Raw genomic sequence first — 27,235 nt, 5'->3', positions numbered from 1 at the left:
TAAGATGCGGCCTGCGTGACAAGGCGTCTGCTACCACATTCTGAGTTCCCCTAACGTATGATATATCAAAGTCGTAGGCCTGCAGCTTACTCACCCATTTCTATTGTCTATCATTTAGATCTCTCTGTCCAAGGAAATGTCTCAAACTGTTGTGGTCAGTTTTTATACAAAACTTACCACCTACTAAATACTGCCTGAACTTAGCTAATGTGTGCATGATAGCTAACATCTCCTTGTCGTAAATGCTGAATGATCTCTCTGGTCCACGGAGTTTCCTGCTCTCATATGCAATAGGGTGTTTGTCCTGCATCAAAACAGCCTCAATACCATCTCCTGAGGCGTCACACTGGAGTTCAAATGGCTTTGAGAAATCGGGCAACGCTAATACTGGACATGAAGTCATGATCTCCTTAAATCTGTCAAAACAAGCCTGTGCCTTTGATGTCCAAACAAAGGCTCCCTTTTTTAATAAATCTGTCATAGGAGTCGCATGTCGTGAATATCCGCAAACAAATCTGCGATAGAAGCCACATAAACCAAGGAATCCTCTCAGGTGGGTCAGGTTCTCAGGAATAGGCCACTCCACTATAGCACGGATTTTATCAGGATCCATCCGTACTCCTTCCCTACTAATAATATGACCTAAGTATAATAACTCGGTCATACCCAAATCACATTTAGACTCAGCATACAAGGACTCTGCCTGCAAAGTATTCAATACTGTCTCCAAGTGCTCCATATGCTCATGCCATGTTCGATAGTATACCAAGATATCATCAAAGAAAACCAACACAAATTCCCTCAGCTGATGATGGAAGACCTTATTCATGGTGGACTGGAAAGTAGCCGGTGCATTGGTCAACCCGAATGGCATCACTACAAACTCAAAATGTCCACAATGACATCTGAAGGCAGTCTTCTCTATGTCTTATTCTCTGACTCTAATCTGGTGGTACCCGGATCTCAAGTCTATCTTACTAAAGTAGCATGCCCCATGTAGTTCATCTATCAGCTCATCAATCCGTGGAATAGGATATCTATTCTTAATGGTTTTCTTATTCAACACTCTATAATCAATGCACATCCGAAGAGAACCATCTTTCTTTTTTACCAAAATTACTGAAGAAGCAAAAGGAGACTTACTAGGTCTGATATGTCCCATAGCAAGAAGTTCCTTAATGGTCTTTTCTATTTCATCTTTAAGCCTTTTTGGATCCCTGTATGGAGTAATCATCACTAGTTTAGCACCTTCTTCTAATTCGATGATATGCTCAATCCCTCTATCAGGTGGTGTACCAGGTGGAATATCGCTGAATACCTTACTATACTTTTCCCTCAATATCTGGATGTCTGGATGATATTCTGTCCTTTGCTGTTCCTGCTTTGTAGGCATGAGAGTGCACATGGCTGCCCATTCTATATCGTTATGCCTCACCAATCTTTCCAATCGTTTGAGAGAAATAGTTCGGATATCACTATTCCTTATAGCTCTCAACACATGCTGCTTCCCATCTACCTCAAACTTGATCTCCATGTCCTTGAGACGGAAAGTGACTTCACCCAATAAACGTAACCATGCCATACCCAAAACGATATCCAAGTCGCCCATATTGACCACATGGTAATCTGCTTTAAACTCATAATTATTTAGACGTAAAGGCATGTCTCTAACCATTCTATTACTCTTAAGAGTGTATCTATCGGCAACCTGTACTCGGAGACCCTTAAACTCCTCTGTCTTAATTCCACGACGTTCAACCAAACGTGCATCAATGAAGTTGTGTGTAGCACCTGTATCAACCAATGTGATCACCTTCTGTCCTGCCAGGACACCACGTAACCTAAAAGATCCCTCCTGCTGAATACTAGACAAACGCCCTTGCTGTAAATGTAACTCAATTTCTTCCTTTTGCTCTGAATTTCCTGTTTCTTCTTCAGGTTCTGAACTACTGTGGTCATCCTCATTTGCCATACTGTCAAAATCTGATCCTTCATAATATGCCCACATAACTCTATTGGCCTTTCCCTTAGGTCTCAAAGGACAATCATGGTCCTTGTCATATGGTCCTTTGCAATAAAAACATAGTTTCTTCCTGCACAAGTCGTTTAATGTTTCTGCATCTAGGGGTGTAGTAGATTTTCCCTTGGTTTCAATACTCTTCCCTTTATTCTTATCAAACTTCTTATTGTCTCTAAAAGAAGTAGTACTCTTGGAAGTGAACCTGCTAGGTGCTATAAGCTCCGTACTCCGTGCTTTTCTCATAGCCTCCTGAAGTGTTGGTGGGTCAAATGCCTTAATCCAACCCTTGAGGGGTTCAGACAATCCTTCTGTGAACAAGATAACCATCCGTCTCTTAGACACATCCTGCACCATTACTGACAATATTTGGAATTCACTAATATAATCCTCCAAATTGCTTGACTGTCTCAACTGTGCAAGGTCACGAAAATAGATCTCTGGATCCTTCCTATCAAAACGCTCAACCAATCTATCCACAAAGTCTTGGTAAGATGTCACCTGATTGTGCTGCAACGTAACCATCTCGTGTGACCACCAATCATGAGCTGCTCCCTCCAAATGAAAGGTGGCGTATCTGATAGCATCTATCTCTGACATAGGCCTTAATGCCAGGAATGTGTCCAACTTATGAATCCATGCCTGCGCTGTCATTTGACCACTACCATCGAAAGATGGTAAAGTGAGTTTGCTAGCAGCTCGCTGCAACTCACTATCATGACCTCCTCTAGACCTCCTATTTTGATGGCTACTCCTCATATGCTCTCTCCTTTGGTTCAAATAGCGATCAAAGTTCAATAATTCACGCACATGTGGTGGTAATGCCTGCCATTCTGCAGTAGCAGCTCTGAGATCATCCTAAAAATCATTCGGCAAATTGTCTTCTCCTATTTCCTGAGCCTGCTCCCTTAGGAAAGTGGGACGAGTAGGCCTATTTTCTGTTCATGATTTGCGCCTAGGAGCACCCTGTGAGCCTGCCACACTTCTATTATCATGATCAGGTGTACCTCTACCTTGTTCCTGAATCCTGGGTTGAACAACTCTCTCCATTATGGTAGTCAAAGCTTGTAGTGACTGAGCTATTTCTTGCTGTCCGGTAGTCATGATTCTGTAAAACTCTCTGGTTTCATCATCATCAATTCTGGGAAATCTAGGTGGACTCTGTGACTGTCTCTCACCCATATCCCTGAATTTCTGTTCGCCCTTAAGTGTTGCTCTTCTGTGGATATAATATCGGGAATAAGGTTGCATAAGATGTTCTACCCAACAGGTTGGCAGGAACACTGCTCTGATACCACTGAAATGGTCCTTACTAGTAACCAATTGAAATAAATTGAACTATGACAGTTTGTCAAGTACTTGGTATGCCACTGTTAGATGGGTATATAATGTCTCAAATAATTTCATCACCTAAGATGGTTATACAAAAAAATGCAATGATAACTGAAACACCAACAATATTCAGAGATAAAACTTATCGTAATTTGCATTAATTGGCTGATCTGTTACAACTTAGATAACAATAACAAGCCTTTACAATATTTGTAACAATTAAAAAAAAATGAATAACAATCCTGGGTGTAGTTAATTCCGTACTTGATTTCAATGAAATTATTATCAAGAACCTGGGATTATTTCTGCTTCCATAATCGCCATAAGCATGAATTTTTTTCTCAGAATGGCGCTCCTTCCTTGTCTGAATATAATTCCGCTGATGAATTTGGTGGGGGTCAAGTCTGTTTCCGTCTGCACTCCTTAAGCTAGCTGAGACACCATTATTGTGCGATTGGAGTCAATAAATCAAGGTCGTATCCTCCCGCCCATCCTTGACCCGACTGTTGTTACTGCGGAGGGTTAATATGAATGACCACCTTCAGAATAAGGCTCGAACTGAATAGAACTGAACCCGCCTGGCATCAACCTTAAATCGTATATGTCTTGGAGCAGTTGTATGCCCTCCGCCTTCGATTCCGAAATCTGATGGCCAAAAAAAAAAAACAGTCCGCGCAAACCTTTCACTCTTTGATATTCCTTAATACCCTCGGCCCGACCCTGATTGATGTTGCGTCTCAATCTCAAGGTAAATCGACACCCAGGGATTGCTCTAGTGAAATCGAGGTATCTTCTGCTATTACGAGTTGGTTTGAGGAATTATCTTTGGTTTCCCATCCTCATTTCAGCCGTTGCTTCTAACTAAATTCTTTGCTGCTAACAGACTTCACTGTGATGTTCCATCATGATTGGCCTAAGGCCACAGACTTCTGCCCTGGTGAAGTGACTACAATATCACTTCCAATTTGCAATAATTCGGATGATATTCCACACCCTCAAAATTGCCTATCAATGGGAGTTTTCGTTCCCAAGGATGATTTGAGAATTTGCAGACCAATGACTACAAATTGCTCCAACTGAAAAAGAAATCAAATCCACAAACTCACTTGTTTCAAATGGGTGCCCCCTGCCCTCTATTTATTTACTTTTTGGGAAGTCGCTGGAAGCTTCTAGAACATCTTGTTATAATAACTTATTATAATGCACTTTATTATTAATTAACTTTATAAAATTAAATAAATAACTTTATAAAGTTAAAAGTACAATCTCAATTCGACATTAGAACAAGTAGACCCCACTTACTGGATTATAACTCTTCGAGAGCAAGAATGTAATCATCCGGCAACAGAATGACCATCTCTCCAAAATCATTTGCCTACGAGAGTCAATGATAGGCAAATCTCCGGTAGAAGTTATGTCGCTAGAAAGGGGACATGACAATTTGGATCACATTGATCAATCCCGTCAAGTTGGTCATAACCGATTGGATATCTCAGCATCGAGTTGGCAAGACTCGTAGGATTCCAATTTGCGGTTTTGGGAACCACATGATATTTGAGTGATCAACTTTCTTGCAATTATGTTAGTCATGGAAATAAATAGGAGGTTAATTAAACAGGGAAATCAGTCCACCATGGGATATAATGGATGACAAAAAGGATGCGATGCATAGCATAGTTGAAGACTATTAACAGTCTTCCTCAAAATGTTAAGAAAGATTTATCTTTTTATTAATTTATAAACTTTCATCTAAAGCTATATGGTATGACTAGTTCAACAGAGATAAGATAAATTTATCAATGTCCAACAAGAGACCGAAAATGGTCTAAGGGACTAAAAGTTTACAAACAGTGGAAACTACTCACTGCAGAGACACCAACAGTGCCCACGAAAGAACAAAGCAACAAAGAAGCAAAGGAAAGATGCCCAAGAAAAGGACTAGGGGTCCTTCCTTGGCCAAAAGAACTCCATCATTGAAGGATAAGAAACAGGGCGACCAAGGGTTGCAGAATGTCTCTCAATACCATTGGATAAGGAGTGCCACTATTTGGTGAGATCAGAAAAGGGTCTCACTGATTTGATGTAATTGGGAGTATGAGTGCAAAATTGTCACTTCATGCCCCTAGTGGCTTGGCGAGGGACGTGGGTGCATAAAAGTCAGCAATACACTGATCCAAGGCTTGGTATTGAGGAAAAAGGAGCTCCAATGTACAGTCTTAAAGCTGAGTGGCCTCTTGGAGATAGAGTGCCAGGCAATGCTGGTCAATGTAACTGAAACAAGCCGACAAGGACTTGCAATTTTGGAAATGACAACATGACCTACCTCTGAGCTCATAGTAGTCAAGACAATGAAAGATGGAGTGAATCTCCATTTCCGTCTCCGCCAAGGTACATAAACAACAAATATGGTCCTCTCAGTAAAGAAACAATAAAAAATGGTAGCTTGCGACTTTTTCGCAAGAAGAGTTGTTTCACACTGTGATAGGAAAATGGTGTCTAGTGGTAGAAGGGTGAAATTTGGGAAGAGTTTAGCACTCACAGTTCTGATTTATATAGCAACAATCATAATGTTAAGCTCACTCATGGGGTAGCGGCCATTCCATGTGCTAAAGATGGTTGCATGGAATTACCTAGTGTAGAAACTCAAGATTTGGGTGTTAGAAACAAGTGATGTGATGCAGGTGTGAGCCACAACAAATCTGATTTTTCAAATCAAACCTGGAAAAGTAAACCAAAAAGCTTAGTGATTGGAAATAGTTCCCAAGATCGAGGTTCAGATGGACATGCGACTACGTTGGTAGAAGTGAGTGAGGATACTGTCATATCAGTAGTTTCTACATTGCTAGTTGAGTCATCCATTGAGTTGTTTAGCAGTATGCCTATGCTTGTTGATGTGTGAATTGATAATAACACACATGTTGTTGTGGTTATGAGATCAGTGATGTAGAGACATCATGTTACAATACATATCAACATAGTGGTAAGGTTCACTTTGTGGGCAATCCTCTGTTCAAGATAGATGCAACATTGTCTTATGACAATCTACTTTTAGAGGTTGATGTTGATCACTCAACTAAGTGGAGTTGGGTACAATTTACACCATTTGCAAACATAGTTTAGTTTCCTATAACAATAGTTGGTGATTTTTCTATGTGTGCAAATTATGATGAGGATGTGGCTACATCCACTACAGTTATTGGTGCTATTGATACAGTTGGATGAGTGCATCTGTTGAGAGCAACGGAGAACCACATCTTTTACTCTTGTAGCTATGTCTTTTGCAAGGGTTCTTGGTTATGGATCAAATGACAGAGGTTATATACAAAACTATGATAGTCCATGTTTGATTGAGGGTCGATGCTTTTTATCTTGACTTCATAGGGAGGAGTACTGATCACTACTTGTTTGATGCACACATAGAGTGTTTGATAATGTATCAGTGTGGATTAGATTTGAGCTTGTACCATCCATTGTAGGATGAGTACATGCCCCCTGTAGTAGATGAGATCAATGACTGCAAGTTGGGTTACTTGCAGAGTCAACTCCATGGGAGCCTAATAGAGGACAAAGATAGTGGTTGTGTTATAAACACTTTCAAAAGTTTTTATCTCCACAGTATGGGTGGATGTGAGTACAACGTGTTTTGGGATCCAAGTGATTATAGGGTTAGCACTGCAACTTGGGTGGGTCCTATTGATTGACTTCACCACTTTGGACATGGTGAAGTTGAGTAGAAGTTGGAAGATAATCTTCTTGGCATGCTTCTACTAAGAGTTCCAGATCTTTCTAGTGCATTAGGATTTCAGACAAGGCTTGTAGAGGAGTTTTTCTATGTGTACATAGTGTTGAGTACATATGGGTTTGCTTTTGACACTCATGTGCATGATCTCTTTCAAGTGTATAGTTCGGTTGCACATTTGTTGGACATTGTGCATGACAACTCGCCTTGCGTGGTTTTAGGAAGCAAGCTTTGTCAGCCTTTCGAGCTGCTTCCCTACGAGATGTTTACTCTTGTGACATCTACTGTCAGATTTGATTCAATTTGTTAGTTTCTGTCACTTATTCTAGTGTTAGTGTTATAGGAGCTCATTGGTGATCATAGGACATTACAGGGTTCTATGCTTGGGATTTGGGTGGATTGTAGTGTTTTTTGTTTTTGAGATTGCTCAGGGATAAGCAATCCCAATAAGTGCGGACTATACTATCCCCTTTTCGTTAGTGTTATCTTGTAGAGGATTAGCTATTTTGTGATCCTCATAGGCTAGTGGAGTTGTTGGGAGATTTCCAGTTGGTAAAGTTGGAGGCCAATTCCCACTCCAAAGGTCAATGATGTTAAGGATTGCTCATCATTTGAGCTAGATTGACACACTATTTATAATTTTATAGTAAGTGTCTATTTTGGGTAAGTCAGAGTTTCTATCTTTAGAGGGGAACCTAGACATTTTGGTAGCATTGTGGAGTTATAATGACATTGATAGAGTTTCCAATTAGAGATTTACTATTTATAGTAACTGAAATTATGGTCAAAGCTATTTCTAGTAGGGGTGCTCGGACTCATGGTATGCATAGTGATTGACTCGTTCATTAGTTGGTTTAGTTTGGTACTTTTACTATATATAGTAAGTCATCTATCCAACATTTCCATATTTGGGAGGGCACCTAGATTGGTCTCAGTTGCAGTATTGACCTTTGGAATCTTTGTTGACCCGGTATTTAGAGATTTACAAATTATAGCAAGTTAGGGGTTAATAGAGATGGACCCTTACTATTTTTAGTAAGGTGTTTGGATGTTTAGTGGGAATCACGATTGACCTCTAGGTTCAGATGGGTTAGAGATACAATGAATTATTAAGGACATTTTATTTTTTATAATGACATTATTGATTGATGGTTATATAATATATTATCAAGTTATTATTTAACTTCATAAAGTGACTTTTAAGTGTGGGGCATCATTTATTATTAAAAGTTATACCTTTATCACATTATAACCTATGGCTGGCAATAAAGGTTATCTATAAAGTCATTTTAATGAAAGGGTCCAAATGACTTTATGACTTTTAAATAACAATTTTTAAAAGGAGGCCAATTATTTAAATGTTTTCCTAAGTCAATGTGAGCACATGGACGAACAAGGAAATGCATTTAATGATTTAAAAACATAAAGTAAATTTTTAAAATGTAAGTGATATTGAAGTTATGAGAAGAGTATTTGTGAATCCTCTTGGAGAATTATAAAAGGCCAATAGAGAAGAGAGATGGAATTGATTCATACTTGTGCATTTGCTTTTGTTGTTTTGGATGAGTCTTGGAGACAAGTGTTTGAGTTTCAGGCTTGGAGATTTTATCAAATTCTTTTGAGTTTGAGAACTTTTAGGTGGTTAAACGTCCATTGAATTGTGCCAGTTGTTGGTTTCATCCGGAGGCGAAGATTAATATATTAGGTTGCAGACTTCAAAGTGAGGAAGCTGTATTTGTTTGCAGAAGACTTATGGACTGAATTAATGTAGATCACTACCAGCTATGAGACCTGTGTTTGAGATTAATGGCAGTGGTTGAGTTCTTTTGAGGCTATGGCATTCATAGTGAAGGTGCCATAAGCATATCAGGAGGCACATTTTGAGTAGAGCTGCCTCTAATTTGTACTTGCAAGCTTAGGTTTCCAGAATTGCATGAAGTTAAGAGGGCTGCACTTCAGATTACTATATTTAGCATCTTGTGGTCGGAAGCTAGGTTCTTTGTTTACATTCAATAGATTCATTGATGCATTGGACATTGTAAACAGTTGCAACTAAACTGTTAGCAAATAAAATTTGCCTTGTGCATAGCTTGAGTAATTATTTTCCAATTCATGATTGTTATTTCCATATTGTTGAGAAATCCCCAAAAAAACATAAATTCTGAAAAAACTCAAAAAAAGACAAACAATGGCAAAATCAATACATTCTAGTGAAGTGAATCAGAGATAGAGACATTGGGTTTCTTACAGTGGTATCGGAACTTTCATGCAAAGTGCTTGACCAAATGTCAGACATCCATTAATTGAAACAATCCAGTGTTTGTCAGAGTTCAAACCACAGGGGGTTCTTGCACAAACTGGTGAAGCACTGCTCATCCTTGCAATTTACTATGAAATTGACTCCTCTATACCCCAAAACTCACTCAAGTGGTCATGGCTCTATTTTCTTTTGATGCTAGGAATCCCTCTTCCATGACACAGATCTGAGATGCAAGTTTATATCACTTAGTTTTTTCTCTATCTGACTCTTTGGCTTTGAATCTTAGGGAAGGTTCTATGTGCAATTGGTTGTGTCCTAGTATTGTTTGGATTGGTCCCTTCAGCGTTGAATTTTCCCAAATGAGAATTCTCCTACTTTGGTACTTCTATAGTGATTGATGATAATCATTGGATCCTCCAATGCGTCTTTGTCATTTGAATACTGACTCTTGAGGATTTCTGTTTTCTGCTTGGATGGTATTCATTTTTTTTTACTGCCTAGCACGGTTTTCTACTCATCTTCTTTATTTATAATTTTATTAGTGTTAGGGTTGCTCTTTACAGTTAAATGCTGCATATTTTGGTTTTTGAGTTATTGTCACATTTTTAGTTTTTTGCATCATGTATAGGACCCTTTCCCCTAGTCCTTTGCTATTTTAGCTGCTGTATTTTTGAGTCCCTTTGATTTATTTTGTTTGTTTTGTGGACATTAATATATTTTCTTTTTTTGTTGCCTTAGACTTGGGAGTTTTTGTGTTTTGCAGGATCAACAAAGAAAATTTGAAAAAACAATGAAAGAAATTCTCCATTATAATGTGTTTGACATCTACTCCATGCTGGACCTACTACACCATACTGAATTGTGCATGAGGACTCAGGTGTTGGATCAACCATATTTGTACAATTACTTCTGGACTTTTCAAGTTAGTGGATGTTGTTGTAATCAGTATGGCAAACTAAAGAAAATTCATTTGTCAATTTCAGGACAAAAATAGAAATCCAAGGGTGCGTTTACTTATTGTAGATTCAGTATCTTCTGTTGTAACTCCTGTTCTCAGTGGCAACAATTTGCAAGGTATAACACTCTGTCTCAATTTTCTTGTTGCACAAGTGATGAGGTTTTCATCATTTAAGCTGATTACTAAGATCAAACTTTGGCAAGCTGTGAATGCTTACAAGATTATCACTGGTTTAAGATTGTCGTCATTTGTTTTGTAGGAAACAAGCTATAGAGTTTCTGTTTATCTTGAATTGCGAACCATTGTCTTGAAATATAATATATTGGGAAATTTATAAAACTACTTCTGAGGATTATTAATGATCAATAGGAATGAAATGCACAACTTTAAATAAGCAAAATAGCTTTTATTATGGAAAATGCACATAATTGGCTGTTGGAAATGCTGAATTTTCTTTGCTTAGAAGCTGCCAGCATGTCAAAACTATAACACAGTTCTAATATTGTGCCCCTGTGAAAACACATAAAGGACTTCTAGTCTATTAATTTGAAGCAGATCATAAACTATATGCAATTGAAAAAATCAACTATCAGGTTTGTGCAGTCACAGTTCTTTATGGAGAAATGTAAATGAAGAGTCATATGATGGGGTGCTGATGATGTGTTATACATGTCATTGTTAGGATGAGAGTTGTAGGTTCTTGTTTGATTTGCTGAGGTGCAACATGTAAGCTGTTGGATGAGATGGTGGAAACAGTGACTTCTGGTCTTTGATTCTTGTGCTTGAGTTGACAGCATCACTGATATATATCAGCTTTAGGAATTTCATTGCATGCTCCCTTGCTTGACTATTTCAGTGGGTCATGCTATTTCATCTTTATCAAGCAGGTTGCTATTGAAGAAGCATTAATCGCTAGGTGGGCAAGCTGCTACATAAGTTGACCTTGTTGTGAGGCAAGACTTTAGAGGATGAGTATCAAGTATTTTGTGATAATTCAGAAAAGACCTCCATTTTATCAGTCTTTTGAGAATGAGGAGGTTAGAGAAGCACATATGATTCTAGAAAATGAATGGCAGATGATAAGAAGACCTGTGAATATATTGAGGAACTGTTTGAAGAAGAGCCTACATGGTGTCTAGATTAAGCTTCCTTGGGTGATGCGTTTTTTTTCCTGTGTCAACACTCTTGAAACGTTCCAAATTATGCCATGAAGAATTTATATGAATGGAATTTGGAGGGGATGTTATTGGGTGGGTTTTATGTGACACAAAGTAAGAGTGTAGAAGATTGTGGGAAATGGAAGATAGGAAATGCATGACTCGTGAAATGGTTTAAAATGAGGGACGGTGTTAATGGAAGGGGTGTGAGGTCCATATGAAGGGTATTGGGCTGTTGTTTATTCTTTGAGGAGTCATGGCTGATTTAGCAGATAGAGATTGTGTTGATTCTATATGAGAAGTGCTCTCATACTTGAATTAATATAGGAGTCCCTGAAAATAACAGGGGTTCTGGAGCGTTACTACTGTTGACAGGTTGGATACACCACAAAATGCATGGATTGGAGGATGTGTTTGCACCTGAATGTTGATTCTCCTTAGAATATTGATGGAATGGATTCTCACTCTAGTCAATATACTAAGGATTTCCTTGTGTCATTGAGTTGGATGTATATTGTTACAGCCTTATCCATGAAAAATCCTTTTTTTTTGATAACAGGAGCCAAAGCAATTGCTTGGTGAGAAAAACAATAAGGAGAAGAGTGTAGCTAATTTATTTTTCTTCTCCTCTTCCATTGCTGGATCGGTGCATTTACAGGGATGTCTGTAATGACTTTATTCATGCTCCTTACAACCTTAACCTGGTCCTTGTTTCCTTCACGATTCAAGTTGGAGAGAAAATCTGCACTGAAATTGATGATACATATTAAATATAAAAAATGAATATGACCCAAGAGAATCTTTTATGATGCCTTAAGTTCTCTTAATTTATTCCAAATACATTCCTATGATGAACATGTCAATGATAATCATCTGCCCTATTCTTTCCTTTTTAATAAGGATTTTGAAAATCATTTAAATAATAAATCCATGAAAAGCCTTTCCAAGGTGATATGCAATCATGAGTTTTTGATCTGTAATGGAGGCCATGAAGATAATAATTTTCACGAGATAGAAGTCATAGTGCAAATATTAATAGTGTTACTGGATGAATGGTGCATTTGACATGAACCCATGTCATGTCCCCTTTTCAAAGCACAAATAATAATGGTCTAGTTGATCCCAATTATCTCATTTTCAAAAATGGCTGCTTAAATATTTTGTAAAAAGTGTGCTTAACAGTTTATTTTAAAATATAATCTAGAAAGGTGCCCTTGGATGCAAATGGAAGCATTTTTTTGGAGGGATTGAGATAAATAAATAAAAATTAAAATAATTAGAGGGTGCAAGGTGTCAGCCGACTAGATGGTTTCGGCGGTGTTTTTGTAGCCGACGGGGTGATGTTCGGCGGTGTTTCTGTATTCTGTAGCCGACGTCGTCGGTAAATAGTTTGTAGTGGATAGAATATTTGTGGTCAACAGACTCCCTCGGGAAGGTTCGGCGGTAGTATTTATATCCCGCCTGGGATCATTGTAAATCATCAATCATCTACTATTGCGAATATTATGAAGCATAATGTCTGTCTGGCGTATGCGAATATAATTCTGCTGTTCGTGTTCTATTGTCTGTATGCGTTCATTTTCTTTACCTGTACGGTAAACATTTGGCGCCGTTGCCTTATGAATCTGGAAGGTGGGAGGAATGAAGATTAATGCCAAATCAGCTTAACAAGGATCGGAATAAGGTCAAGGGAAAAGATGGAATTTGTACTGCGCAAGAGAATTTAATTCTGGCACAGCAAGCCGAACGCCGACGGAGATTTTAAAAGATCGCCGATGGAAACCGAAGTGCGGAGGAATTGTTGGAGGAGACTCAGCAGCCGGTGGAATTGGTGGAAGAAGCACGGGAGGAGTTCTTGAATTTGTGTTCGCCAAGGGAAGAAAATTCAGACGGAAGAGCATCAACTCGCACGGCTCGCAGTGCCGAGGGAGCACGAGCATGGAGTGACCTCTTCGTCCGGGATAGACTTCCGCGGGAAACAACTTTAGAAGATCCTTCTTCTTCACCAAGGTTCGCAGTTGTCGAGACCTCCGGTGTGGGATAGCAGTCCGCCGGTGTGGGAGAGCAGTCCATCGGTGTGGGAGTGCAAACCTCCGGTGTGGGAGAGTAGTCTGCCGGTGTGGGAGTGTAGACCGCCGGTGTGGGAGTTCAGACCTCCAGTGTGGGAGTGCAGATCGCCGGTGTGGGAGTGTAGACCTTCAGTGTTGTGATGGCGGGACCCAAAGAAAAGCTACCGAAGTTTGAGGGCGATGGTACAACCATCCGACATTGTAAGACATGTGAGACGATTTGGAGGGCAAATGGCATAACTGATGAAGACGACTGGATGAGACAATTTCTGGCAACCCTACGGGGCGTGGCAATTGATTGGTTTTCGGATACGGATCCACAAAAGCTAAATAGCTGGGATAACATTAAAAAGGAGTTCTTGGCGGAATTTAAACTCTTGCGAGATGATAATGAAATTGTAGCGAAAATTTTCAATACCAAGCAGGGGAAGCACGAAACTGTCCGCGTCTATGCCAGGAGATTAAAAGACTTAATAAACAAAATGGAAAGCAAGCCGGTGGACGGATTGCAGAAAAGATGGTTTGTGGACGGCCTACACTCGAAGTTGCGGAGGAAAATGAAAATTGTGCCACCGTCGTCATATATGGATGCTTATAACAGAGCACTGGACCTTGAAAGTGCACACAAGACAAAGAAGAAGAAAACTAGCTCCTCTGACTCTGATGACGACAAATCTGCTGGAGATGATAGCAGCGACGACGAAGGTAGTAGCAAAAAGGTTCGTGCCTTACAGAAAGATATGGTTTGAATGATGGAGTTTAAAAATATGCAGAAGCAGCCAAAAGGTAGTGAACTATGGTGTACGGAGTGTAAGACAGACGGGCATACTAAAGGATCGTGTCTAAAGAACCAATTTTGTGACATTTGTCAGATAATGGGCCATTCGACAAAGAAGTGCCCCTTTAACATGAAGACAAGAGGATCTCCGCAGGTGTTTCTCACACAGGAGGCTTCCCCATTGGGTAGTAGCGGAAACACGAATACTGTCGGTGCTACATTCGGAGGATACATAAATAATAACAGAGGGCAAAATAACAATGCAAACAATAACAATAATAATGGGACCTGAAGTCGAACTCAGTATGATGCAAACGAACGGCCAATCGTTCAATGCCGAGCATGTAATTTGTGGAGTCATTTTGTGCGGGATTGTACAACGGCAAACACACCGAAATTATTATGCAGATTGTGCGGACCTGGCGATCATGAAGATTCCAAGTGTCCAAAGTCTGGAGTAAACTTAATCACTGTCAGGACGGATGTAGAGGAGGTTTTGGCAATTACACGGAGGCAAGCGGAGGAAAAGAGAAAATTGGGGGAAGCGCAGGCGGAAATTGCAAAGGCATCGTCGGCGGGGACATCTCAGTTGAAGGACATCACCGGCACCTTGGCAAAGAAATTCGTAGAACAAAACATTGTACGACAGATCTTACAAACGGAGATACTAGTCAAGATAAGTGACCTCCTCACAATGCCCTAGTTACGGACGACCATTTTGAATCATACATCGTTTCCAAAAGCACCGGAGGACACAGGAAGGGACAGTAGGGAAGTGATGACAACAGATCCAATGCTGCTGGCACTCACATCCGGACGACATTCGACGGTCGTTGAGATGGGGATTTTGGGAAATGTTTTGACAGAGACAATTGTTGACGGAGGGTCCGGCGTAAATGTCTTACCGAAGGATACTTGGAAGAAGTTGGGGAAGCCGACGCTATGGCCACCTGCATTTTAGTTGCTCACGGCAGACCAACATGGAATCAAACTGTTGGGAATCTTGAAAGCGCAACCGGTAACAATTGGTACGCAACCATTTTATTGGATTTTGTGGTCATTCCATTAAAAAGAAAAGGATATGATGCTATTCTGGGACGGGATTGGTTGGTGCAAGCAAAAGTAAAACATGATTGGAAACGAAATACCCTATCAATGAAGCACGGAGGCAAAAGATTCACAATTGACCTGCATACAGAAATGGTCGGTGAGGAGGCAACATCGTCAGATTCAGAGAGTGACGGCGAAAGTGACGACGAAGCAAAGAGGAGAATGGAACCAGACGAATAGGGAGTATTGAGCCTTGATGGAGGATCGAATGACGACAACTTGGACTCGGTGAATGGCCTGTTCCACTGGCAAATAGAAGATACGAACTGTTTCCGAGTTGCAATATGTTAATGGTCGACGAACGTGACAAAACACAGAAAAATGAATGTCCGGAGGAATGCAGGAAAGCGGAAGAAGGAAAAGCTACCATGGTTGAAGCTGAGGGGAAGAACATACAGTTTGAACACAGAAAAACGAAAGATCCCACTGTTCGGTACATGGTGAATGGACCGTGCGGAAAGAAAAGGTTACACCGCAGCATAAAATTAGTGGAAGGGCATCGACAGCAAGTAAATAATCCAATTGCGCGACGACCGCAGGCACAGTGGGCGACGAAGGTGGCACAGAACAAACGTAAGAGGTACGACGGTCAAAATGAAATCAAAGTGGAAAAGTTTAAGGGCAAATGGGTTGGACCATATCAGATTCGGAAGGTCGGCGAAAATGGAGCGATCGGATTATCAACTTTGGACGGGCAGAAGGTACCTTCGGCAGTCAACAGATCCAAATTCAAAATATATGGTCCCAGAAAGACTCTGTCGCTGTCACAAGATGGCCAGCTGATTCCGTCGTCGTTGCAGAATGGCGATGCCTAGAGGCAAAATGGAGGTACCTCTGTTATTTGATTTCTTTTAAAGAAAAAAATAAATAAATAAAAATTTGAAAAGAAAAAAAAAAGTGGGCCCTGCGGACAGAAAGGCCCGCAGACTGAAAAGTCCCGCGGGCAACTGCCTGTCCGCAGGCAGAGAAAGTCCCACGGACAACTGCCTGTCCGTGGGCAAAGAAAAACCTCGCAGGCAGCAGCCTGTTCGCGGGAGTGGAGCGGAAGGTCCCCGCGGACAGTCTGTCCGTGGGTTGTTATAAGCCCCACGAGCAGCTGTTTGCGGGCACAAAATTTTTTTAAGTCCTTTGCCAAGCAAGCCCTGCGGGCTTAAAACATACTTTATAAAATGCTGGAAATCTCTTTTGCGGGCAGTCTTCGCCAGTAAATAGGAAGGCCACGGACTTAAAAGAAAGCATTCTCGCCAGACGACTCCGCGGGTAAAAGGAAGAGGACCGTAGGCATAGAACTTAGAAAACTCCTCCGGCCAGCAAACTTCTCCGCGGGAATACAAGATTTCGATGCGCTTTCTTGGGTTTTCTTTGTGCTTCAGTTGAACAATGTAACTGGCGTCGACATACGGGGGAAGGCTGTTCTCATTTTTTGGGCAATTGGCCATCATTCTTTTGTCGTTGGTGGTTCTCAATTTGTGCGCTCGGCAGTTTCCATCCAGAGGATTAGGATTTCCGCCAAGAGTTTCAAGAGACACACTAATTTTGTCAGGAACGAGAAATTCCCAAAAAAAAAAAAAAACGACAGATTCAAGTTGTTCAGATTGAGTTACAGATGATGCCAAAGGAAAGGGGACGCATCTGTAGTTGCCAGAAAGAGTGTAGAATCGACAGAAAATGACAGAAATGGTGGGTTCCGTGCATTTCTGTATGGGTTGCGAAGTGCTAATTTGGTCTTGGCGGCGAGGGGTGCTGCCCCTCGACCCCGCCCTGTACTGCGAGCACTCGGGGCGCTGCCCCAGGACCCCGTGGGGGCGCTGCCCCTCGACCCCGTCAGGGGCGTTGCCCCCTGGACCCCCAGTTGTGGCGGATATCAGTCGTGGGAGTCTAACCAGTGGAGAAGAGTTGAAGTTGCTATAGGCATAAACTTTCTGTGTACCAGAGGCACTTGGAGTAGGTGTTGGCTGGGAGGCTGTCTTGGTGGATGCGTAGAGAGCTCGGGAGGAGCTAATCATCTAGTTGGAGGCGGTGCAGCGACACTTGGCTCAGGGTACAGTGGAATTGAAAACAGAGAAAGCAACACAGGTGGCGATCAAGGTCAGCTTGAGGAGGCAGTGTTGTGTTAGCAGAGGCTACAAGCACGGGACGAAGGTGACAGTGATGTGTCAAAAGCAGATTTCTCTTCTTGTAGTCACTCTGTTAATGTATTTTGTTTGTTAATTTGTCTCAGATATGTTGTAATTGTCGTCCGAAGACGACTTTTCTTTTTGGGGGGATGGTGTCAGCCGACTGGACGGTTCCGGCGGTGTTTCTGTAGCCGACAGAATGATGTCCGGTGGTGTTTCTGTATTTTGTAGCCGACGGGTTGATGTCCGGCGGTGTTTTTGTATTCTATAGCCGATGGGGTGATGTCCGACGGTGTTTCTGTATTCTGTAGCCGATGTCGTCAGTAAATAGTTTGTAGCGGATAGAATATTTGTGGTCGACGGACTCCTTCGGGAAGGTTCGGCAGTAGTATTTATATCCCGTCTGTGATCATTGTAATGCATCTTGTGATATGATATGCTCTGTATGTAATGTCTGGCATATGCGAATATAATTCTGCTATTTTGTTTCATTGTCTGTATGCGTTGATTTCTTTACCAGTACGGTAAACACAAGGCAAAGTGCTTATAAAAGAGAAATGAAGCCTCATTCATCATCACTGTTCATCTTCTTCATGATCAAATTTTGTATTTCAAAGTTTCCACTAAAGGATGAAAACCCTTGGTGTAGGAGAATTGAGGAGGACAAAAACCTTTTGAACTCAATCTTGGGTTTAGGGATGAAAAATTTCATATCCTTTTGGTGTTGAAACGAATTGGATTTACAAGCAAATTTCTGTGACATTATTGAGAGATTGAATTTTATTCATATATTGCAGATTTACCATATTATTGATAATCTTCAATCATTATATCTATTATTGCTGCTTATAATACTATTTTTAAATCTTAAGGTTTTCAAAAATTATTGTGGTGCTAATTATCAGCTTGATTGTGAAAGATTTATTATATCTTTTGCATCTTGGATAAGTATTCAACATAAAACCAATACTTATTTCTGAATATTGTTTTTAACTATCATAATGACAAATATCACATTTTTTTATCTGTCATACATAGGACTTCCAAATAAGATAATTATCTTTATTCAATGTGTAAATCTCCCGCTAAAAGTCCTAGTGCATCCTTGTTAACATTAACAAAGGTGATTGAAATTGTTTGCTGTTGAAGTCTAGACCAAGAGTCAAAGGCTGCCCATCACTTAGTCTTGGGTTGCAGCATTTTTCAAGGGTAACATTTTCAACGTTGGTGAGCTGCTATATTTCAGATTTAGTTCAAATAGCATATAATTAATTTTATATTAATTTTGTAATTAATCACTAACCTGGGAAACTATTTTGGTTTTTCCAATTTAGAAATTCTAATTTTATTTTTGTTTTGATAAAAAGTAGAAAATAATAAATGGTACGTTTATTTATGTATATATTTAGCATTTGCTTTCAGTTATTTCAATAATTAATTCAAAAGAAAAATCACACAATTTCAAAAACTCCTAGAAGGGGACACTGCAACCCAAATTGACGAATTTTTAAAAAAGGATTAATAATTTAATACCATCAAACATAGTTCACAAACTTTGTGAGTACTCTTTATTTCTTTTTCTTGCAGAGTTTTAACGTATAATTTGTGAGCTTTTACAGGCATAATAAGAATGTGGGTTAAAACGCTGACATGGGTAAAATGTGTTTTTCACAGTTTTTGCTATAAAATCATGCATTTTTGCTCTCAAGATGTAATTTTTTAATTTAATACATCAGATAGATTGCTTTCATTGTATGTGATCTGATAACTGTCAGAACTTTCTCATCTTGTTCCTTCAAATCTAACATGTTAGTACCTTTTTGCTTCAGGTAGTTGGGATCTTTGCAATTGCCTAGTCCCCATTAGTTCCACAACATTCCTCCTTCGTTTTGATTTTTCTAGCATTCCTTGGCAAAGAGCCCCCATTCACCACATTTTGAGCACTGTATTATCATACTTCCTTGTAGTCATATTGGATTCCACTTCTTGGCCCACTGTTGTTGTACCAATTGTTATTTCTGTCTGTTGTGATACCAAAGAGGAGATGTGTGTGTTTTATTATTTTGTAGTTTAGAAGGTGTGGTCGAGGTTTCAATTATTCCCCATAAGTGAAGAGTACTTGTGCTCGTCTTGTCATAAAATTGTATGGGCATTTCTTGATGGATTGCCCCATGACAAATGTCACAAAATTATTTTTTGGACAATTTGTCTTGGTGTGACATTACACCTTACACTTAGTGAACTATAATTCTTTAGTTTCTTTTGAATTTTCCTTCTCGACTTTTAGATCTTTCATCATTATCATCACTCTGGTCATAGGGCTTGGATTTTCTTTGATTCTCCATTACTGCTATCTTTTGTGTTGTCATCATTGTTTGTCTTCCATTTCACTTGGGAGGATGTTTTGTCCTCCCTCTCAATGTTCATTTCCCAATGGCTGGCATGGACATACAAGGGTGGAGAATGACTTTCATCATTTTGCCTAGCGAGGAAATCAATCCCTCAGTGAACCATTGCTGCTTCATTCCATCAGCCAGCTGGTTCTCCAACTTCACCAACAATTCCTTGAGCCTATGATTGTAAGCTCTTAGTTTGTTTTGCTTCCCTACGTAGCATTGAAATTTTTCCATGATCTCATTGTCATCTTGCAATATTTAAAAGTTTGATCAAGTGCTTTTTTCAAAATGTCCCATGGGTTGTAGATTTTGCTTCAAGTCATGTGAACCAATCTATTGCTCTACTTCGTAGCTTTGCATAGAACACTCTCAGCTAGTGATACTTTTCTTCTTGGTCACTCACTATCCATATGGTAACACATTTCTTGAAGTGTCCACAAGATCCTCAAATTTGTTCTTTGTTCCCCTTTTTCAGTTAATCCATTGACTGTGGGATTAGTCCATCATTGCGACCCTCATCGGATAATTGTTTGAATAGAGGGCATATTGTTTTATTGTTACCTGCTATTTTGGGACATCTCCAGAGTGTAGATTAGTTATGGGCTAGGCCTAAGAGGATCAACTTTTCATTTGGTTCAGTTTGAGGGACTTACTATTTATAGTAAGTTAGCGATCCTAATAGTTACTATATTTGGTAGTGGCTACTAGAGGTAGTCATGGTATAGTGTAGAGTGTCATCAGTTGTAGTTTCCTACTACCTTTGTTTGGAGTGTTTCTTAGGACTTACTATTTATAGTAAGTATGTTAGGAGGGTCGCTAAATTTAGTGGGGCACCTAATGGTTAGGCAAAACCCCATTTGCAGTGGCAATTAATGGTTAACTTAAGAATAATTAAAAAGTATAATTAATGATATTAAATAACTTATAATAAAGTTATTTAATAAAGTTACTTTAATGACATTTAAAAGGACAATGGTGCCATGACCCATCAATTAGTTCTTTAAGTGACATAATTTTATTTTAAATGGTGTCTAGATCTATGGAAAAACACACAAAAGTTATATAAGTTATATAAATTTAAATGAAAAAAAAGCAAATATTTGAATATGTATCTTTTATTCTACATTGGTAAGGAATGTGTTCGAGCTCTAACAAGAAAGAATAAAATGGGACTTAAGAGCTCATTTTCATACATTGAATTTGATTATTTCTTTCTCTCCATACTTGGTGAATTTCTCTTCTCATTGGCAAGGGTTTCAAGAAGAAACTTTGCTAGTTTTCTGCATTGTTGGACAGGTTTGAGGTGTTCAAACTATACACTGAGATTGCTAGTTGGTTTGCAATTATTTTCATATCAGCCTACCAGAGGTTCCTCTGATTGTATTGGGTCTTTATTTGATCACTGAGGATTGATTCTGAAAGACAATACATTGCAGGTTGGAAGGGTTTTGCATGCTCTTATTTGCAGCCATAAATATCAGATTTCGAGTTTCAATCTTGCTGCCATAGTAACACGTGAACAAGGAAACTCTACAGTACATCAACTGAAGGGATTCATTGAAGATTATTTAATTCATCAATTACTGTTAAAGTTTGAATGAGTTGAAGGAAATCATCAAGGGCTTTAGGCACTTGTTTGCAGCAGGTTCTTTCATGTTATTTCTAGTGTAATTGGCCTCATCTTCATTTATATTAGTTGTTGTTCTTAAGCAGCTTTAGATGCACATTTATATCAGTTTGGTACTTGTATTATGTTGTCCTGCATTTTGTCACCACAAAATGTTGGTAACAGCACAAAACTTTTCCAAGCTAGTTTCGCGTTTCTCTAAGCTTGAATTTGATATTCAATTGCTTAGTGTTGATCGATCGATCCATTTCAATTCATATATCAAATTGTTTTATTGAAGGCCTTCGTCAAGTCTTTTTCGGTTTGCTTTCTGTGGAACCTTTGCTTGATTTTTGAAGCCTTCATCATCCTTTCTTTTCTTTTGAGTTTGTGTTTGTTGGTTTTTTGTCTTTTGGTTTTGCTCATGTCATGCCTTTTGCTTTTCCCTTTGATTCGGTCTAACCTAGAGCTCAATTGGAGTTGTTAGTCAAAAGATATGCCCATTTTAGTACTTCAAAAGTTGACCTTTTTGGTGCAACAACACAAATTAAAAATATGATGTTATATTTTTAATTTGACTTTTTGATAAATATAACTTATATTCAATTTTTGTTATGTTTTTAAGTTACTTTAATTTTAAATTTTTAACTTAAAGTGACTATAGTGCATTTTATGTTATAATTTTAAGTTGAGTTACTTTTTAGTTTTTCACTTAAAGGAACTATGTAACTATTTAGTTCCAGTTTAATTTTTGATTTTTAAATCAAATGCTTATTTAAATGTTACTTTTTAAATGATGTTTATATGTTATATTTTTAGATATGATAGATAAATATTGTTTATGGCCCATTTATTAACATTTTTATAGATTGAAGTGAATTAAATGACTTAAAAGTTATAAAAAGTGGACATTTTATCTGCAATTACATGTAAAATCCATCAAAAGTGGACATTTTACATGTCACTGCATATAAAGTTCATTTTGGTGGATCTTTTTGATGTTATTACATCAAAAAACTATCATAAGTGGACCTTTTTGATGCCACTACATAAAAAATGAAGTTTTTATGTCTTTATATTCAAAATGTGAGATGTATTTTAAAACATGCATCCTCCTCCAAAAGGTCTGATTTTGCTTGTATGCACATTTTAAAACATGAATCCTCCTCCAAAAAGTGTGATTTTGCTTGTATGCACATTTTAAAACATGCTTTTGATTCCGAAAGGTTCGATTTTATACTAAAACATGTTTTAATATATGCCTTGGCTTCCAAAAGTTCTGATTTTGAAGAACTACATGTTTTTGCCCTCCAAAAACTCGATTTTGATCATAAGTGGAGATTTTCTTGATGGATTTATATGAAATCTTTTCAATTTGAGGTGTTTTTGATGGGCAATGAGTTTTCTTGCATTCAAAGTGGATTCAACAAGCTAAAACATATTTTTGGAAGCTTCAATCTAGGGCACTTTTTTGAAGAAATCAGCAAATAACTCTATTTTTGGTCCATGTTTTTGCTCCATTCCAAATCGATTGGGTTTTATTTGGTGTTTGCATGGCATGTTGGTGCATGATTTGAAGTGTAAACACCAAATCGATTTGCTCATGCACCATGGTGAATTTTTTTTGCTAAAAAGTCCCAAGCACATGCATCTTGAAAATGTTGGATTTTGGAGCAATCTTAGGGCACGTTTTGGCATCTTTCAACAACTTTTCCTTGTTTGTTGCTCTCACCAATTTGAATTCGTAAAATTTGAAAGATTCAAATGTTTTTGGAGAATTTTTCAACATTGTAGCATCTTTCTCCTTCATTTTTGACACTTAATCTTCATGTAAGTGGACTCTTTCTTTCCTGCTATTTAATTCGTGCTTATCTTGCTGATTTTATGCACATAATTGCTTGATGATTGCCATTTGTTGAAATCTTTGCCATGGAAAGTGCATTTTTCCTTTTAAAATGAAGATTTTGTTCATTTTCATATTTTTGGTTCTTTCCCAAGTCCCAATTTCGAATTTGAGTGTTGAAGTGTTATGCATCTTGGCATGTTTGAGTCACTTTCCAAAGGTAAGTTTTTCTTTTTGTTTTTGTGTTTTGTGTTTGCTTGCTGGTTTTCTCCACTTTGGAGATGTCACAAGTTCTTTCTCAAGAACTTGTTGTTGCTTCACCTCATGCGAAAGCATCCTCACGTTCCACATTCCATTTGTGTCACAACACCTCACCTCTCACTCAACTGCGATTACATGTTTTCTATCTCATTCACCATTAGTACATGCATGTAATCTCATTTTCCGTTTTCATTTTCACTCATCTCACTTTTTTCATCCATTTGCACAACGTGACTACACGAAATGTCTTATGTGTAATTGCATCCAAAAGGTCCAATTTTGATTAAAAGTCATTTTTTGAAAAGTAAAAAAGATGTCATTTTCATCTCCCATGGGCTTTGACTTCCCCTTTTCACCAAAAGTGATTATAAAACTCATTATCCCTCTTCCATTTTTCCATTCCTCCATATGCATTTGCACCTCCATGAGCAAATACATATTTTTGCTTCTTTCCATACTTTCCATCTCATCCTCCATTCACACTCACATGTGAAGTGCATCCTCCACCCGCATTCACATCTCATCTCATCTTTCATCTCCCGTTACATGTATTCATTTTTTTATGCAATAATGCCTTGAAAACACTAAGTCACTTTGAAATCAGCAATCTGCATTTGCACGCATTCCCATGAGTTCCACCTTCACACATTCTCATTTCATTCCGTTTCGTTCCATCTTCTATATTTTCATTTTCATAACACTTCATTCCGCTTTTTGTTTATTTCATTTTCATCCATTGCATATGCATATGATTTCTTTGAGATCATTTCGTTGGATCTACCAAGTCTCCAATTTGTTTCCAAATCTTTGTTGATCACAAATTGACTTGTATGGCAATTCCATTTGATGATGTATTTATGTTTTGGGATTTTTGTGTTGTAGTACAAGCACAAGAAATGTCCTCACCATCAAAATCCAAAGGCAAAATGAAATATCAATGTGATAAAGAATTGGCTCATGCAGCTCCTTCATTAGTCATATCTATTCTGGATAACGTGATGGACAGAAAGATTGGTCATGTGGATGTGGCTGATTTTCTACAGAGAGTTGAAACTTGAGTTGGTCAAGAAATGAAGCGTATCAAGGGAAGCAATATTCACCTAGTGTTTACGTTTCCTATGGCAGCCATAGAACTTGATTTCATTCTTGGATGTGCATGACTTTTTACTCCAAAGATAGGCTATCAAAGATGCTAATGGCAAGGTTATCATTAGCTTTGATTCTCAATTCATTAATTAAATCTTCAAGGTTCCACATAAAGAAAAATGTTCAGATTTGACCAATGAATCATCTTTGGCATGCTGGAATGGGCAAAAGGGTGATTATCAAAAGTATGTCAACCTTTACTAGTTGGACAATAAAATAAGCAACTTCTCCAGATGGCCAAAGACTGTTCATCAGTCTGACTTCAAGCAAGAATATAAGTATCTCATCATCCTTTTCAGCAGAATTTGTGGCCTTAAAGATTCTACTAATTTTGAGCCATGGATGTATAAGTGCATGTTTCAAATCATGGAGAATAAAGAACACATCTTTTGAGGAGAGCTCATTAGCACTGCACTTTGCCAACAGATAGGCAACGCGGGAACATAAGTGCCCTTCTACATGAATTTTTATCTTGTTTACATTGCTGCTGCCATGGGATCTTTCTCTGGTCTTTCTACCAAGAGAGATCATCTTCAAGTTCCTATTTGGGATTATTATGAACAAATCACTTTGGCAAATAGTAAATTTCATTACAAAAGAGTCCAAGATGTCTTCTTTCGACATTTCTGATACTTTCTCAATAAACAGTTATCTATCAAAAGAGTATTTGATGCGGCATGGGAGAAGGTGAACCAATACGGCTGTATTTTCATTTAGTTTCCCACTTTCACATACTTGAGAGTTCGATATTTCAAAGGCGATTTGTATACCTTATCTATGTATGCTACAGATCGAATTATTTTGATGGAGCTAGCTAGACAGCTCATGGACGTGCAAAGTGATCAACATGCTATGCATAGGCCTAGTTTTGGCATTAACTCAGCTAAACCTTTGACTATTGGCAACTATTTGATCATTTTTGTGCCTAAAGCAAAGAACATGGAAGCAGAGTTGCAGTTGACCACCTTGAAGAAGTTCAAGGCCAGATTTGACTTTGACTATCGAGAGATGAATTCTCAAATGAAAAGAGCTTACACTCATGTTCATTGCATTGAGGATATCTGGATTGATATGAGGACAAAGCTTGACATCATGAAGATGGACTACTGTAGATTAACTCTGCAACAGATAATTGATTTCAACATATTGGAGATCCCTTTAGATTTCCAAGTTGAAGATGATGGCAACATTCTTGATCCAAAGTTTCATCAAGCTGACTTTGATAAGAAGTGCCCTTTTCCGATCAAGTGGCAACAAAAGGAAGGTACGTCTATCATGGACAGATTTTAATCCATCTTGGTAAATACCAATAAATGGTTGAAAAGTAAAGGCCTTAAAAGAGTAAATCCTAAGATGGGCTTGGATTGTGGAAGTTTTGGTCCTCTTGGCAGAAAGTCACAGCTGAAAATCACAAGGAAAGATGGTGCTTCATCTTCTGATGCTAAGGGTTCCCTCAAATTCAAATTGAAGGGCAGAAAAGAAGCTAAATCATTTCAAATCTCTAAACTAATTCAAGAATGAGTGGAAGAATTAGAAGACAAATTAGAAACAAAATTTGACAAAGAAGATTCAGATGAAGAAGGGGAAATCATGATCATATCTCCTCCAAAGCCTGCACAAGCTTGTACATCTTCTATACATGAAGAGCCTTTTCTGCATGAAGTGGATGATGATGTGGATTCATTCTCCACTGTTTTTACTCCTTCCATTCCAGTCTCAGAAGTTAATACCATGGCTCTTCCTATTTCCTTTGCCGCTCTTCGCATCCCTGCAAATGAACAATATGAATATTTAGCAAATGTGTTTGAGGATTTCCCATCTCTTACTAGTGGTCAAGTTTCCCAACTTGATACATCTTTGATAGGGTTTGAGCTTTACAAGATGGAGTCTTCTCAGCATGTTCCTATACCTTTAGCTGTGCAGACTGAATCTTGTTCTATTACAACGGATTTACAATCAAGATCAATACCAATGGTCTCCATTGTATTTGCTTCTCTGGATGAAGGTTTCAGCGTTCCTGCATTGTTGAGCAAAATAACAACAAAGAGGAGAAAAGTGGTTGTTCCTCCGAACAATCTCCCTGTTAAGAAGACCAAATCCAAATATTTGAAAGATAAGATTGTTTTCAGAATTTTGGTTGATTTAGATAAAACCAAATTTGTTGAAGTTGCTGAGCCTGTGGTGGACAAACTTGTTGAGGAACTTACCCGTTCTGATTACAAGTTTACTAAAGTTGAAATTGGAAAGCAATCATATTTGAGTTGTTTGCAAGATGCTCAAGATGCATTGGCTAATGTATCAAAGAACAATCATGAGCTATGGGAAAATAAAAGTTGTCAGTAGAACTTGTGTAGCCGACGGGTTCATGTTGTCGGTAAAGATTTTGTAGCCGATGGGTAGATTAGTATTGTTATGTAGCCGACGGACCCCTTTGGGAAGGTTCGGT

At 38.6% G+C, this 27,235-nt stretch overlaps 1 protein-coding gene across 3 annotated transcripts in view; it reads left to right on the top strand.

Annotated features, from left to right (window-relative positions):
* RAD51D (DNA repair RAD51-like protein) overlaps window positions 1-27,235 on the top strand; it is a 281,195-nt gene that overhangs the window by 145,912 nt on the left and 108,048 nt on the right. For all 3 annotated transcript variants that reach the window (XM_089820653.1, XM_089820654.1, XM_089820652.1), the window contains exons 6-7: window positions 10,112-10,225; window positions 10,332-10,422. In XM_089820653.1, coding sequence (XP_089676779.1) covers window positions 10,112-10,225; window positions 10,332-10,422 — 205 coding nt within the window. The remainder of the gene's footprint in view (window positions 1-10,111; window positions 10,226-10,331; window positions 10,423-27,235) is intronic.

Source organism: Cupressus sempervirens, chromosome 3 (assembly GCF_028749045.1).
Source record: "Cupressus sempervirens isolate cs-2001-9-10 chromosome 3, ASM2874904v1, whole genome shotgun sequence".
In the NCBI taxonomy this organism is placed as follows: domain Eukaryota; kingdom Viridiplantae; phylum Streptophyta; class Pinopsida; order Cupressales; family Cupressaceae; genus Cupressus; species Cupressus sempervirens.
The sequence above is the reverse complement of the archived record's forward strand: the minus strand, read 5'-3'. Positions and strand labels throughout refer to the sequence as shown.